This window comes from Melanotaenia boesemani, chromosome 13 (genome assembly GCF_017639745.1).
Source record: "Melanotaenia boesemani isolate fMelBoe1 chromosome 13, fMelBoe1.pri, whole genome shotgun sequence".
Taxonomy (NCBI): domain Eukaryota; kingdom Metazoa; phylum Chordata; class Actinopteri; order Atheriniformes; family Melanotaeniidae; genus Melanotaenia; species Melanotaenia boesemani.
Window position 1 is genome coordinate 19,549,408 of NC_055694.1, and position 15,377 is coordinate 19,564,784.

General features: G+C 38.6%; 2 protein-coding genes across 2 annotated transcripts; one reads left to right on the forward strand and one right to left on the reverse strand.

Moving 5' to 3' along the window:
* The first annotated feature begins 34 nt into the window (after nucleotides 1-34).
* On the forward strand, nucleotides 35-10,976 carry alas2 (aminolevulinate, delta-, synthase 2). Its single transcript, XM_042003532.1, has 10 exons — nucleotides 35-153; nucleotides 1,162-1,513; nucleotides 1,602-1,697; nucleotides 1,856-2,078; nucleotides 3,051-3,235; nucleotides 3,408-3,587; nucleotides 5,043-5,207; nucleotides 6,332-6,600; nucleotides 7,474-7,636; nucleotides 7,866-10,976. Exons 2-10 carry the CDS (start codon nucleotides 1,183-1,185, stop codon nucleotides 8,027-8,029), a joined length of 1,776 nt encoding a protein of 591 aa, XP_041859466.1. The 5' UTR covers nucleotides 35-153; nucleotides 1,162-1,182; the 3' UTR covers nucleotides 8,030-10,976.
* Nucleotides 8,817-14,154, reverse strand: ttc34 (tetratricopeptide repeat domain 34). The gene is made up of 7 exons (XM_042004597.1): nucleotides 12,381-14,154; nucleotides 11,909-12,131; nucleotides 11,049-11,241; nucleotides 10,702-10,868; nucleotides 10,066-10,385; nucleotides 9,744-9,984; nucleotides 8,817-9,362 (listed from the first exon to the last, which is right to left on the reverse strand). The coding sequence occupies exons 1-7, from the start codon at nucleotides 14,096-14,098 to the stop codon at nucleotides 8,817-8,819; spliced, it is 3,408 nt and encodes a 1,135-aa protein (XP_041860531.1). The 5' UTR covers nucleotides 14,099-14,154.
* Between the last annotated feature and the right edge of the window lie 1,223 nt (nucleotides 14,155-15,377).

A 15,377-nucleotide genomic window follows, 5' to 3' on the forward strand; every position in this document is an offset into this window, starting at 1 on the left:
CTCCAAAGTTTAGATCCACACGTCACGTCACGTCACAGGGTGGGAAGGGAGATGATGATATAATGTTCTTCAATATCTGACCAATAAGTGTTGACACTTTCTTATCCTCGCCTACTTGCTGTTCTGAAGTTCGTCCTCAGTGCAGGTCAACAGGTTAGTCTCACCTTTAATAATTGTGTTATCATTGCTTTCATTGTATTTATTACCTCAGTTCTTCCAGTTATTTAGACGTAAAGATATTTGTTCTACTTTTGTTGAAATCATTAAGAATAGATGCTTTGTTGGTTTGTTTACCTGCTTTTTTTTCACCTTGTTGACACTCAGTGAAAGGAAACTCAAGCTGTGGATGCTCAATATTAGTTTATGACAACTTAAAGAACGTGTGACTTTTTTGTTGGGTTTTTTTTTTTTTTGGTTTTGTTTTGTGGTCTGTGATCAATAGTAGTTAGATTTATTATTTGTAATCAACAATAACAAAAACAATTCAAATAAATGTGTGACCTACTTGTGGTGTTTAAATGGTATTGAAGCTTAAAAACCTTCATACAAGTAATCTGATCACAGTACAGACAAGTATCTAAACACTAAGTACTGAACAGCTGTTCTGTCACAGGGAAATCATGAACTGGCCAATTATTGCATCAGACAGTTCATTTTTTTCTCAGAGCCTGGAAAGTTTTAGCAGCAGGGAAGTAAGTGTTAACATTCTGAACAATTCTGAATTTGGTGCATTCCTGCTGTGTTTTATCAAGAAGTATCTGATGGCTTTGCAGTAATCAGCTGGTGATGTCTGTCAGGACAGCTCTTGAGCGCCTGCAAAGTGGAGATAAGCAGCAGCTACATGTCACACCCTGAAAGAGTGCTCTCCATATCTAAAAAGAGCGATTACATTTAGACTGACAAGTTAAATCCTTCCCCTGTCATCATTACTTAGGGTGATCTCTTAGTTTGTATTTGATGATAATGACAATTATACATATTTGTACATATGTATGTATATATTTGTGTGTGTGTATATATATATATATATATATATATATATATATATATATATATATATATATATATATATATATATATATATATATATATATATATATAATTAAAAAAAAAAAGAATAAAACCTGATTCAGCCTTTCCCTGTTTTCTATCTCCACTCAGAACAAGAACAGCTTTGGTACAATGGCTGCCTTTCTTCATCACTGCCCCTTCCTAAAGTCCGTTCCTAAGCCAGCTTTAAGGAGAACAGGAGCTGCTTTGCTGTCTCTGGCTGACCAATGTCCCATCATTGCTCGTCAGATTACTGTGAGCAGTGTGCCCTCTCTGGAGGCCAATCTGAGCAACTCACCCACCAAACCCAAAAGTCCCCAATTTCTCATGATGAACCAAAGGAGGCTTTTTGCTCAAAGTGCCACTCAGGTGGCTGTGTCTGTGTCAAAGGGCTGCCCTTTTGTCTCTTCTCAGATTGGGATGGTTCAAGCCAGCCCTGAAGTACAGGAGGATGTTCAAGATGGTAAAAAGTATACACAAGATCAGTAACAGAAGATGTTTTCGCATATTGGAAACATTTACACTCAGAGAGCTGCTTTTGTTTGTTACAGGTTTGATGACTTCCCTGTTGAAAGGTTTAAGAGAGTCTGTGTTTCCAAATCCAGCTCAAGATAACTCTGTCACCCACCTCCTCCAAGACAACATGGGTAAGCTTTACAGATGGGTAGAAGGCCTCCAGTAGCACTTGTTTAATATATTGTTGTTTGTGTATGTGTGTGTGTGTGTTCTGTTTTTGTTGTTTGTTTTTTTGTTTGTTTCTTGAATTCTGTTACTGACTTCAAGTCCAAACCCATCTGTCCTGTAGTTGGCCCCAGCTATGACTATGATCGCTTCTTCACTGAGAAGATTGCTGAAAAAAAGAAGGACCACACATACAGAGTTTTCAAGACAGTCAACAGGAGTGCCACAGCTTTTCCTTTTGCAGAGGATTACTCTGTCACTGGGCGAGAGGGCTCCCAGGTGTCTGTGTGGTGCAGTAATGACTATCTGGGAATGAGTCAACACCCGAGGGTCCTCGGCGCCATCAAGTAAGATAAGACAGAACAACCAGAAATGTGTGACAGTTTTGAAAGTTGTTGTGGTCTTTTTGGAGTTTAAATGCTCAACGCTGAACATTTTGATCATAATAGTTTTACACTAGAAGCATTCAGTGACAACACAGGCTAAGTTATTGTAATTTTTTTTTCCTTTTTTGCCAATGATTGTGGGCATTATTTCTGAGTTAGAAGCTCTTATGGCAAAAATGATGCCTAACTACCCATAGTAAATTATCATTTTAAAAAACTCCAGAATCCTGACAGTGATCTGGTTCACTCCCAAAATCTAATCATTTGTTCCTTATTTCATTTCTGAGACTTCCTGAATATTTTGTCAAAATCCATCCATAACTTTTTGAGTTATGCTGCCAACAGACAGACAGACAAACCACAGAACACATGACCGCTGCCTTGGCAGAGGTAATAACAGACATCAGTTCTTTCAATGAAAAAGTCAATTATTTGATTATTAAAAGAACAATTTAAAAGTCATCAGGTAACTTTGTGTAACTGTGTGTTGATTGGCAGGCCAGCCTGCCTTCTGTCACAGTCCACCTTGCTTTGAAATTATTTAGAGACATTTAAGCTCTGCAGAGGATGAATCCCATTGTTGTTGGTTATTTTCTGACATTTTTGTAAGGATCCACAAGCAAAAGCAGGTTTTCAACCTACAAATCATTCTTTTTATATAAGCCTTCAGTGTGTAAGTTTGAGGTCATGAGAATGCAGGAAAATATTAGTGGCATCACTGTCAAGGGTCACAAGAAATAAAAAAAAACATGAACATAAACTTGACTCAGTTGTATATTCGCCAGAGTCAAACCTTGTGAAACAATTATCTTGTGGAGGTAGCCACAGCATTTTCAAATACACTTGATTTTGAAAAGAAATTAAATTTTATGTTTATGATGAAATGGATCATTTGAACTAGAGATTGCATTGTTTTGTTGTGGTTGTTTTCAGAGATGCCTTGGAAAGGCATGGTGCAGGAGCAGGTGGGACCAGGAACATCTCTGGGACCAGTAACTTCCACGTGTCTCTGGAGAAGGAGCTTGCACAGCTACATGAGAAAGATGCTGCTTTGGTGTTTTCCTCCTGCTTTGTGGCAAATGATTCCACTCTCTTCACTCTGGCTAAGATGCTTCCAGGTAGATGCTAATGATGAAGACTAAACTCATATTAGATTCAAGAGATTATAGCCTTTAGAATGTTTAACAGTTACATTTTTAGATGCCCCATAAATGCATAGAGCAGTATCTCAAGATTGATAGATAGAAGTCATCTCCATTCATTTCATGGAGTGTTAACTGTGTTGTACAGGGTGCGAGATCTACTCGGATGCAGGAAACCATGCATCAATGATTCAGGGCATCAGGAACAGTGGAGCAAAACGCTTCATTTTCCGCCACAATGACAGTCGACACTTGGAGGAAATGCTCCAGCGCTCCGACCCCAAGACACCCAAAATCGTGGCATTTGAGACTGTGCACTCAATGGATGGTGAGTACTTTAAAAAGATAAGAAATGTTTTCTGATCAATGTTTGTTAAATATTTGACCCAAACTTAGTAAAATGTTTAGTGGAATATTTGGAACGTCACTTAAATGAGCTAGAATTTGAAAATCCGTACACTGAGAAAACAACAAAACAAAAAGTTGTGATAGCCATCCTAGAAAGGTGTAGAGACCTCTATTCTCTCTGCATCTTACAAAGATATAGTGTTTGAAACCAGCATTGTAAACTTTAGACTCAGCAGCACAAATTCCAGATTTTCTCGTTTGAACTGATGTCCTTAACTTTCTTGGATTTTGAAGTACTCATCATTAAAGGGACAACTACAGCATCCAGGAAGTATTCCAGAGCATCACCAAGCAGCACTGCTCTAACACATTTCATGTGAACCTTTTTATTATTTGTTTCTATTTTTTTATTATTTTATTGTAATTCAATTGTGTTCAATTTATTTATTTAGATTTTAAATACTTATTTGTGAAGGGTGGAAGATGTAGTGTTTTAATGAGCTGCCAGACAAGTTGAATTTCCCTTCGGGGATGAACAAAGTTCTATTTATCTATCGTTATCTATATAACAATGTTTTGGCTAAAACATGTCTCTTAAAAATGTTTAGACAGTAAATGCCTTGGAAGGAAATTTAATATATTGTATTGTTCTTTGAGATGAACAAGGCCATATCAAGTTTTATTATTATTATTATTTTTATTTACTTATTTATTTTAATTATTATTATTAACACACATATAATTACCTTTTAATTCTGTGTACTCCTGGGCATGAAAAAATTGTTATTTTCAGGTAGCAGGACATCCATCTATCCATCGCCTATACCCTCTTATACCAATGAAGACAACAACAACACAGAGAGACACACAACCAATCATGTACACACTCACTCATAGAGAGAACTTAGAGACACAAATTTACCTAAACAAGCTGTGGAACAAAGCTGGAGTATGATTTTTGATGGAAAATTATCAGCCATGTTGTGTATCTGTACACTGGAAAGTGTGTGAATATGATAATAAAAAAATTCAGCACCATCCATTACAGTTATAAAATCACATTCATTGTTAAAATCCCATCTAGAGTATCCACACTGCTTTAATTCACAGTTATTCTGTCATTCATCACTGTCTCTGGTTGGGGGGAATATTTTGCTGACCTCAGCTCCATTTTCCTATGTGATATTATAGCAATGACAACTCCATAAAGTACAAACTGAAGAAAAATGAATGGATGACTGTGACAATGTTTTTGACAACATAATAACAAACCATTATTTTGATGAAAATGTTTTGTATTTTGTGGATGCAATACATTTCTCCTCATACCTTTTCAGCATATGGGACATCCAGAGCGGATATTTTCAGCTCTAGTAATCTGCTGTTCACCGATGCACAGTTCTAATTATATCATCTTTATCTCTGGGGATGTCAGGTGCCATATGTCCCCTCGAAGAGCTATGCAATGTAGCTCATCATTATGGAGCCCTGACATTTGTGGATGAAGTTCATGCTGTGGGACTCTATGGAGCCCATGGAGCTGGAGTGGGCGAGAGAGACAACATCATGCACAAAATTGACATTGTTTCTGGGACTTTAGGTGAGTTTCTTCTGTGGGAAATCCACTGTGTACATCAGGAATTTATAACTCATTCTACTGTTTTGTTTTCCATCTTGTGTGTTTTCTGAAGATGCAACATGTTTTAAAATGGAACTCACTCCCATACTAATAATTCTTACATCAGTCATCCACCAGCTTCAAACTGTCATAGATTAATTGGTTCTCTTTTTGGCTCAGCTCCCATAAAACCTCTTGCACAAACTTACACTGTCGCATTGCCACCATAGCAGCATTAACTCTCGCTGAGTGTGATGTTGCTCTGCTGCTGGTTAAACAGGGGCAGGAGAGGAGTGAGCTCTCATCAGTGGAAGAGAGGTTTTTATCAGCTGGGTGTCAGTTCTACTCCCTCTCTGGCTGTACTGATAAAAACTGTCCTCAGTAAGTCTGTGCTGTGTGTGACTTCAGGACAGCTGAAAGGTTTTAGGTAAAATAAATAAATAAAATCCCTGTAAACTAATCCCAGATTATAAAGTGTGACTTTTTAATGTATCATTCCTGGTGTGGGCCCCAAAAAAGCTCAAATTGATTTAATAGTGATGCAACATAATTTACATAATTAGGGAGAAATCTGTCTTTTTTTATTACTTTTATTTAAGTCAAAAAGATTACATAACACTTGGATTAGAAACTGAACATGTAGAAGCTTTCAAGGATGTTCTATACAATTATCATCAAGAAGATCCATCAGAGGAATCATGAGGTTTGGATAAGTTATCTTGTAATAAGCAAGCAGTGTTTCATCACAATGTATTCGGCTTCCATTTAATGTATTACCCAAATGTGTTTCTATGAAACAGAAAAATAATCAACCAATCACTCTTCATTTTATCAATATATCAACTCGATGTAAGATAGAAATATTTAGGACTCTAAAACAGAAGAGTGAATATTCTTTAAATTTACAACAAGAGGTATGAAATGTAAATAAACAAAATAAAATAACTTTGTATGACAGCATAAATTTGTGACATGTTACCAAAATACAAAAGCAAAGTAAAATTAAGTGACATTTCTGTTAAACTATGTCACATCAGTATAATTCCTGCCACTGATTGTATGACGTTAACTGAGCCCACAAAACTTGTCATCTGTTCCTGTTCCAGGCAAAGCCTTTGGTTGTGTGGGAGGCTACATTGCCAGCAGCGCCGCCCTGGTGGACACGGTGCGCTCCTACGCAGCTGGCTTCATTTTCACTACTGCTCTGCCCCCGATGGTCCTGGCCGGAGCCTTGGAGTCTGTTCGGGTCTTGAAGAGTAATGAGGGGCAGGTTCTTCGTAGAGCCCACCAGAGGAATGTGAAACACATGAGGCAGCTACTCATGGACAAAGGCCTGCCTGTGGTCAACTGCCCCAGCCACATCATCCCCATACGGGTACGAAGGTTTAGCACTTCTGCTTTCAATGTGTCTTTTGTTATAAAATGTTTTGTTAATGATGCATATTGTAAAAAAAAAAAAGAGTAAACATTTGAAGAAAAGAGAGTTACTTAATTAGATTTGCCTGAACAAAGGAGAATCTCTCTTTTTCCTGAAAGACAATATTTAAACACACCACAATAAGAAAAACATGAAGTAACTGGTGAGTTTGTATTCCTTGTAGCTGTTTCGGGGACATTGTATTGTGTGTGCTGCCTCACTGCCTCGCTAATGGTAAGAGGAACAGTTGATGAGAGTCATGAAGATACAACTGATTATTCCTCCATAACAAGTCAAAATGTCTGTTATGAAAACAACCTATGTTCTTAAAGTACAGAACAGATATAAAAGATTACGGGTCATGAAATAAGAAGAGATTCTGCTGGTTATTATCATGGTCTGCGTCAAATGGGAAAATATTTCAAAACAACAATAACAATAATTTGTAAGTTTAATTACATGAATTCAAATCATTTTAAGATATTGTTCTGTTTTTAAATTAGCACTATATGTTCTAATACATAATTTAGTAAACCTTAATACAGCAGAAAACAGCTACCTGCTTAGTTTTTGTTTTTTTGTTTTTTTTTTAGGTCTTTCTTGAGATTATTGGTTGGTCTATAGTTTCTTCACTATACATGACCACTTTGTTGTCATAGTATTTTTGTTTTAGAGAAATGAAGACAACAAATAAATAGATTGTGAGTGGCATACTAAATTAGCTGTTAAGTTTTCTTTCATCACTACAACCATTCACTAATTTTTTTCATTTTCTGGATGAAAAACTACAGCTATTAAATGACTCCTTTCACCTTCTTGACCCATCTCTAGGTTGGCAATGCAGAGCTGAACACAAAAGTGTGTGATACTCTGCTGGAGAGACATAACATCTATGTCCAGGCCATCAACTACCCCACAGTGCCTCGTGGTGAGGAGCTGCTCCGTCTGGCTCCCTCTCCTCATCACAACCCTGAAATGATGGAGTACTTTGTGGGTGAGTGTCAGGATATATACTGTCATTAGGTCAGCGCTGTACTAGTAAACATCCAATTTTTACCTGTCACCATATAATGCAATACAAAATGACAATTCTATGATTTTCTTACAGTCGTTATCCCACAGTTGCAACACTATAATAATCAGAGTTGAACTTTTAAAGACAAAAATCTAAATAAATAATTGCTAACTCTAACAAATGTTTTGTTTTGTTTTTTTATTAACAGGGAAACTGGTGGAGGTGTGGCAGGAAGCAGGTCTCCCACTCATCAGCCTGACCACAGCTTCCTGCACCTTCTGTGACCGCCCACTGCACTTTGATCTCATGAGTGAGTGGGAAAAATCCTACTTCGGCAATATGGAACCGCAATACATTACTGTGTCTGCATAAATGCATGTTGCATCTCAACACAATAAGTTTAAAGCTATTTAAATAAAGCTAACTGATAAGAGTCCTGCTTCAGGTGCAGACAGAGTTACAAACATCCGAACATTTTAATTAAATTTGTTTTCATGGACCAAATATCAGTATTTATTTATGTCAATCTGTATTTCTGCACTCTAAGTTGTGTTTGCTTTCATGAATATGATTAAAGAAATGCATCCTGCATTTTAAAAGCATTAAGCCTGCACATTTGACACTTTCTTAAATATCTTATCAAGTAGTGATGGCTTGAATTTAAGTGTTTAGTGTTGCATGATTTTCCTCTTAAAGTATGAATGTATCGTAATAGATTCAGGGGTTTTTTTTTTTTGTTTGTTTGTTTTTTTGTTTTTTTTTGTTTGTTTTTGCGTGTTTGTTTTATTTATTTTTTTCCATGATCATTTATTTACTAATATTTTAGTGATAAATGCATACTCTTACAAAGTTAACTAGTTGTGTTGTTAAGTATCTTGGCTATTCATATTCTCCCTGTATTAAAAGGATGTCATTATAAAGAGAACGAAAGCAAAAAAAAAAAAAAAAAAAAAAAAAACGTTGTTAGTCCTATGAACTTAAATTGAACTTGAAAGGTCTATTATAAATTAGAGCTATGTTTCCACATGGACCATGAAACAGCTTAGAAACTTTTGTCAAATTTTGCATCAGTTTGATTATTCCTCCACAAAAGGCCCAAACGGAGAAGCACTTTAGTAGCTCAGGTTGAGTGTTTAGCTTAATTTCCTTACAATTAATGCTAATTGACGTTGCAAGGGCTGGCCACTTCTCGTTTGACCCTTGCTCTCAGTCTCCGCAGCTCTGTGTTCTCACTGTCCATAAGGAGACCACATTCAATCAGTGTCCAGGCTTTGTCAAGCTTCTGCTCTCCATAGTGCTGCAGAGCCCCTCGCAGAAAGCACTCCCCCAGATGCAGCCTCCCCAGACCACCCTCCACACACTGGATGGCCTGATCCCTGTGGAGCTCCAGAGCCTGAATGAAGTCATTCAGTGCTTCTCCCTCTCTGGAACAGAGCACCAGGCTGCAACCTCGCCGACACAGATCTTCTGCCCAGATTTTAGGGTTGTCTGAGCAGCTGGGGTCAGGGCTACCATGTTTCTGGATAACTTTGTCCAGGTCTGCTATAGACCGCTCATGTAAGCTCAGCTGTGCAAAGCAGGCAGCTCGCTGGCGAAGATACTGTAATCTGTGATTGCCCGCTGCTTGTACTGCCACTGTCAGAAGTGCAAGGGCCTGATCCCACTGGCCACATGATGACACACTGCTGGCCTCCTGTGCTGCTGCCTGTTAAAAGTGAAAATGCAGAACAATTAATCTTCAGTTTCATTTTAATTTCTTTTTCTTCTTTTGTGGGGAAAGTATTGTGCATTTCAACTATATGGAATATTTATTGTATTATATTTATGAAGAACCTTCTAAATGGATGGAGGTGTTGTTCCTAAGGTTTTTAAATGCCAACAGTAAGAAAAATTGGTTTAAACACAAAGCTATGTAAGTCCTTTGCAGTCCTTGACTACAATTCTCTGCAGGAGGACACATGGACAGTTTTAGTAAAACTAATTAGCTGATGATTGTAGGGAAGAAATATGGCAAAAGCTAGCAGAAACAGCTTTGGCAATGGTGCCTATTCGGCACTGTATCTATGATTCCCGCTTATCAACTTACCTGTGCCACGCATTTTCGCTGATTAAACGGGATCAAGGCCAGCAAGAAGTCGAGACAGGATAAATCTTTCTCAATCAGTTTGCTGAGCCTGCGAGCTGTGCTGCGGTAGTTCTGCTGCCAGGCCTCCACCACACCCACCCTAGCCTGGGCTACAGCATCCCTTGGCTCCTGACCAAATACCTGGCACACATGAGCACCAGCTGCTTTAACATCACCTGGAAAAAATGGAACAGAATAGAAAAATTATAATTACTGTTACTAAGATGCAGCAGGTGCAATAGTTCTTTTCATGAAACACCACAAAGCCAAAACCATGACCTACTAACCAGATATTTTTTTACAGAACGCAAATAAGTTCACCATCTCACCTTTTGCTAAGAGTATGTCCACATAGAGGAGATGCCATCTTGGATCTCTGCTATCAGTCCTCATCAAAGCCCCACAAATGATAAAAGCCTCTCTAAGTTGCTCTTCATGGCAGGGAACAGAATTAGCTATCACAGTGTCTGACAGATTGGTGTGACAGAACTGATGCAGCCAATCACATACCAGTTTCTGTGCTCTGTCTTTAAGTGACTGGATGTCTTTGATGACTGTCTCAGCATTTATCTGAAGGGCTGCCAGGATGTCATGAATGCATTCCTGAGTAGAGAAGAAGCTTAAAATTCATATGTGTTGTGCCAACATAATTATGCAATTGTCTAACAGCTTGCTATTTCTTTTGCCACTTTTTAACTTGCTTGTGTAAATTAAAGTCAAGTTAAGCAGAACATTTGTAGTTTAAAGATATTCACTACAACTTATTTCACTGAAAATTTAACTGGTAATGCCCAAAGGTTACAGGGAAATGTTAGCCGTACATAAATCACTTCAATATTCTGTATTAATGGCTACATGCAAATTAGATATGCTTAATTTAAATGTGGCATTGACTGTGTTTTAACTAAAAAAAAAAAACCTTTTGTTGATTCAGCATGAGATATGTGAAGCCTCGTCCACAGAGGCCTTGCACATGTTTCGGATGCCCCTTTAAAATGGCACTGAAGTCAAATATGGCTGTCTTTCGTTGACCCAGCAGGGCATAACACTTTGCTCTTTCCAGCAAGGAGTCTGTTGCCTCACCACCTTGGAAATGACAAGTAATTAATTAGTTTTACAGCATCTGCAATCTTATCCAAATTTATTACCATATATGTATACCTTTGCTAAAATAAAGCTGAACCTCAAACAAAACTGTCTTTATCTCTCTTCATCATTCTTTGTATCATAATAACAAATGTCAAGCACTCATCAGACTGTAATCACCAGAGGCCATAATAGCAATGGAGAGATACGCCACAGCCTCCCTGACAGTGCTGTCCTCTCTTGTGCGATCCAGGATGCGTTTTGCTGCTGAATGGCAGCGTCCCTGCAGCAGAGCTCGGTCTTTCTGCTGTGCCACTGCCAACAAGCTTCGCAGACAGCTGGTATCACCACAAACAATGAGCTTTTTGAGCAACTGCAGGGAAAATGGACACAACTGAAATCTTTTGTTCATTGCATAGATATATCTGTGTAGTTTCAGGTAATTCGTTTTACATTTTGAAATAAAATCCCCCCCAAAAAGACAGAGTTACAACTGGTTTGTATGTATACTGTCAGCTTTAAGAGTTGTGTGGTTGTGTGTGTGTGTGTGTGTGTGTGTGTGTGTGTGTGTGTGTGTGTGTGTGTGTGTGTGTGTGTGTGTGTGTGCCTGTAGATGGTGAGGGAAGACATGAAGAGATTCAGTGTATTGATAATTGAACTCTTTATGAATCAAGAAATCAAATTGAGTGATGTTAAGTTTTGGTTCCTTATTTTATGGTGCACTTGAGGCAGTGTCCAGAAAGACATAAATTTCTTTAATTTAGTTTGTTTTTAGCTTCCCTGTGGTTCTTTTGGGCCTGCTACATGTGCATAAAATGCAAACAGAATTCTAAAGCCACAGATTTTGCACCAAATATTTTGCACAAATTATGAAAAATATACTGAACATCTCTTGCGATGGACTGTCCACCTGTCCAGGATGTACCCTGCTTCTCTCCTGTTAAATGCTGGGACAGACTCCAGCTTCCCTGCGACCCTTAACTGGATACAAAAAATGAATGAATGAATGAATGAATGTTAAGCATCTCAAACAGCAGTACCTGATTGGTGTCATAATGAAAACCTCTGTGTAGCTGCAGAAGAGCAAGCCGAGCCAGGATTGGTGCCCGAGCATTGGTGGTCCCTACAGAAAGAAGTAGCCTGTAGGCTTCCTCCACTCTGCCAAGCTGGTACAAGGCATCAGCTACAAGAATTTGAGGCCCATCAGCATTGGGCTGGAGCTCCATCAGCAATACAGCCAGGGACTGGACACCAGCAGGAGTCCTGATTTAAAGGAGGAATGGTGCAACATAAGTTAAAGACCTTCGAATAGAATAAAGATCATGAGCTGAAATATGCAGCTTTAATTAGACGACCATCCAGCGCAGAACTAATGTAATACCTGTTAAAAGTGCTCAAACAGAATCTGGGTAGGAAGCACTCTCTCCTAACATTTTCTTTCTTCCTTTCTTATTTTTAGTATTTTTTTTTTCAACAGAAATATGTAAAAGTAAATAATAATAAACATCATACCCTGATCTGTGGTTGTCTTTCTTCAATGGGGCTTGCAGCTGCCCATCCTGCTGGGAATGTTGGAAGTCCTCACAGGAGCTGGACTTGGATTTTTGCTCTGCTGTCCTCTCCAGCATGACTCGTCCTTGTTCTAGCAAAACAGTAAACAGCAGCCCTCTGTAGTTCCATGGCACCAAGCAACGAACAGTCAGTGCTGTTTCCTGAGGATGCAGCTTGGTGGCTGTCACATAGTCTAGAGCTGTAAGATAGTTTAAGCCACCCATCATGCGCAGGATCCCCCTGCCACAAAGTGCCCGCACACAGCTGGATGGATGAGGGGTACTGTGTTCAACCACAGCTTGGAAGTCTTCTAATGCCCCCTTGTGGTCATCAGAGATGAGCCGTGCATATCCACGAAGAACCTGAATTGTGTTTTGATAGCTCTGCTGTCCTTGGGCAGCAGCTAACTGGCTACAGATAGAAAGAGCCTCTTTGTGCTCCCCTCTGAGGAGGAGACAATCAGCCAGCCGCACCCGTAACTCTCTGCCTCCCCCATCAGGCTCCAAATGGCAAAGAGTCCGTAGCGCAGTGATCACATGGTCCAAAAGTTCAACACCTTCAGTGGATCGCAAGTCTGCACGGAGAAGGACCCTCTCTCTGAAACCAGACAATCCCTTCTCTGCCTGCTGGCGGAGATGGCTGCGAGCAGCCATCCCTGTTCCATGATCAGTGAAGAGCTTTTGGAAGTAGATTCGAGCAGTTGCAGGGTGGACCTCAAATGCTTCCCCCAAATCTCTGCACTCCTCTGCAGTCTTTCCACCTGCTGACAGACAGGCTGCTGCTCGGCTGGTTAAGAGTCTTGTTCTCCTCTCAGGATTGTCTCGGAGTGATTTTTCTGTAGTCCTCAGTGGTGTTTTATGATCCTGATCATGATTCAAAAGAGCAGAGTATACCTCTGCACTTTCCAAAAACCTGCCTGACAAAAACAAATATGCTGCTTGAAGTTCCTGTACTTCTCTATCACCAGGAGAGACAGCCAATAAAAAGTCAATAACTGTGGAAGAATCCTCAACATTTAACTTATCATTTACTTTTGTTTTCACAGCCAATTCACTGTCAAATGACAGAGAGGGATGTACATGCACCATTTGGTCTCTAAAGGCCTTCACTATTTTGGGCAGGTGCACAGCTTGTCTTCTCTGCACCAGTGTGATGGTTTCGGACTTGTTACTCAGGTAAGCTTTGAGATAAAGCCCCGGTCCCTTAGAGCTGTGAGGATGTGAGAACAAGCATGCCAGACCTCGAGTTATCTCCAACAGCACACGAGTCGAACCCTTTGGATTAGGGTTTCGTTTGCCTTCAAGCAAAGCAGTGCAACGAGTAAAAATTTCTTCACAGCCATGCCCACCACTCTGAAGAAGAGATTCCATTTTGAAAATAGTGGCTGAGAGATTGTTAGGGCTCAGTGTGGACAGGAAAACAGCTGCAAGGCCTTTATTAAGACCCTCTGCAAGGTAACTGTCCCCATGACTGTCCAGGCAACTTTCCAGAGTAGAGATCACCTCTCCCAGCCTGGACTTGTCCAATTTCCGCATGTGGGACACGGCAGAAGTAGCATGAGTCTTGAAAGCAGACATGTAAAAGAAGATGGCCTTCTCAATGTCTCCTGCTTCAAGGAACGTGTCTCCATCTGCACATAGCTCTGAAACATTGACTCCAGCTCGAACCAAAGCAGTCATGATCAGCAACCAGTCTGTTCGTTTAACACTCTTCAGCTGTGCACAGCATAGAACCAAGGTTAAATACAGGAAAATGAGGATGTAAACATTCTTCATTTGGTTTAAAAGGTAGAATTATCAATACTGTATCATACTGTATTAAAACAGCTCACACCTTTACAACATGAACCACGTCTTAACAGCTTATATTTGGTGGTTTATATGAATAAGATCAGCATGTCAATGTAATATGATGTTTAATTTTCCTAATATATTCTAAAAAAGGAATACAGCAACATGTTTCAAAAGAGTTTTGATAGGGACATGTTTATTGCTGTGTTGCATTGATCTCAATATGAAATATTCTTTGAGTGTTTTTTGGAGCAATGCTATCATAATACACACAGACACAAAGACGTTGCGTAAATGTTTACCAAAGTAAAAATTCAAAATCTTAATAGATTCAATTATGGCATCATTTTTAAATATTGCACAATAAAACTATCTTGCATAAATATTAAATAAACAAGCAATAAAACTAAATGTTTGATACAGTTTTGCTTCGTAAAAGCAAAATGAGTAAGATGGTATTTTATGCACAGGTATTATACTAAATTAGTATTTTTACTTGTATTTTAAAATTCTGAAAAATTATAATACATAAGAGGGAAAATAAAGTCTTGAAATTTTTATAGACATCAATGGAGACATCCCAAGTAGTCTGTCAAGTTTATCAACATGGGAACCAAGGTAAACACCTGTCTTCTTGCTTTTATCACTATTATTATTTACTAGCCTGTTTGCAACTTGTTTTTAATTACTGTCGATTTCTAATCATTTATACTTGTTTTATTTCAAATGTTTTAATTGTGTCAATGTTTTTAAAATTAATGACAAAAGGTGACAACAAATTTTAAAACTGTATTTTTTCCAGTAGAGCCAAAATTATATATGTGGTGTAGAGATATAGAACTTTTTTTCAAAGTTCATGTTTCGTCTACTAATATTCTTGAACAATGCAGTGACCGTGTATTTAAATGCCACAGAGGCTTTGACAGCAATATAGTTTAACTGTGCAATATTAAAAACAATCAAAGCTATGATTGAAGCTATGAGATATATATATATATATATATATATATATATATATATATATATATATATATATATATATAAAATAAACCTATAATCAGTTCTGTTTTTTACACTGGAAAGGGCTCAACGATGTTATTGAGCGGTTTCCAGACACACCACACAATGATTCTCACCAAATAGATCTTGCCAGGGACTGCAATTAGTG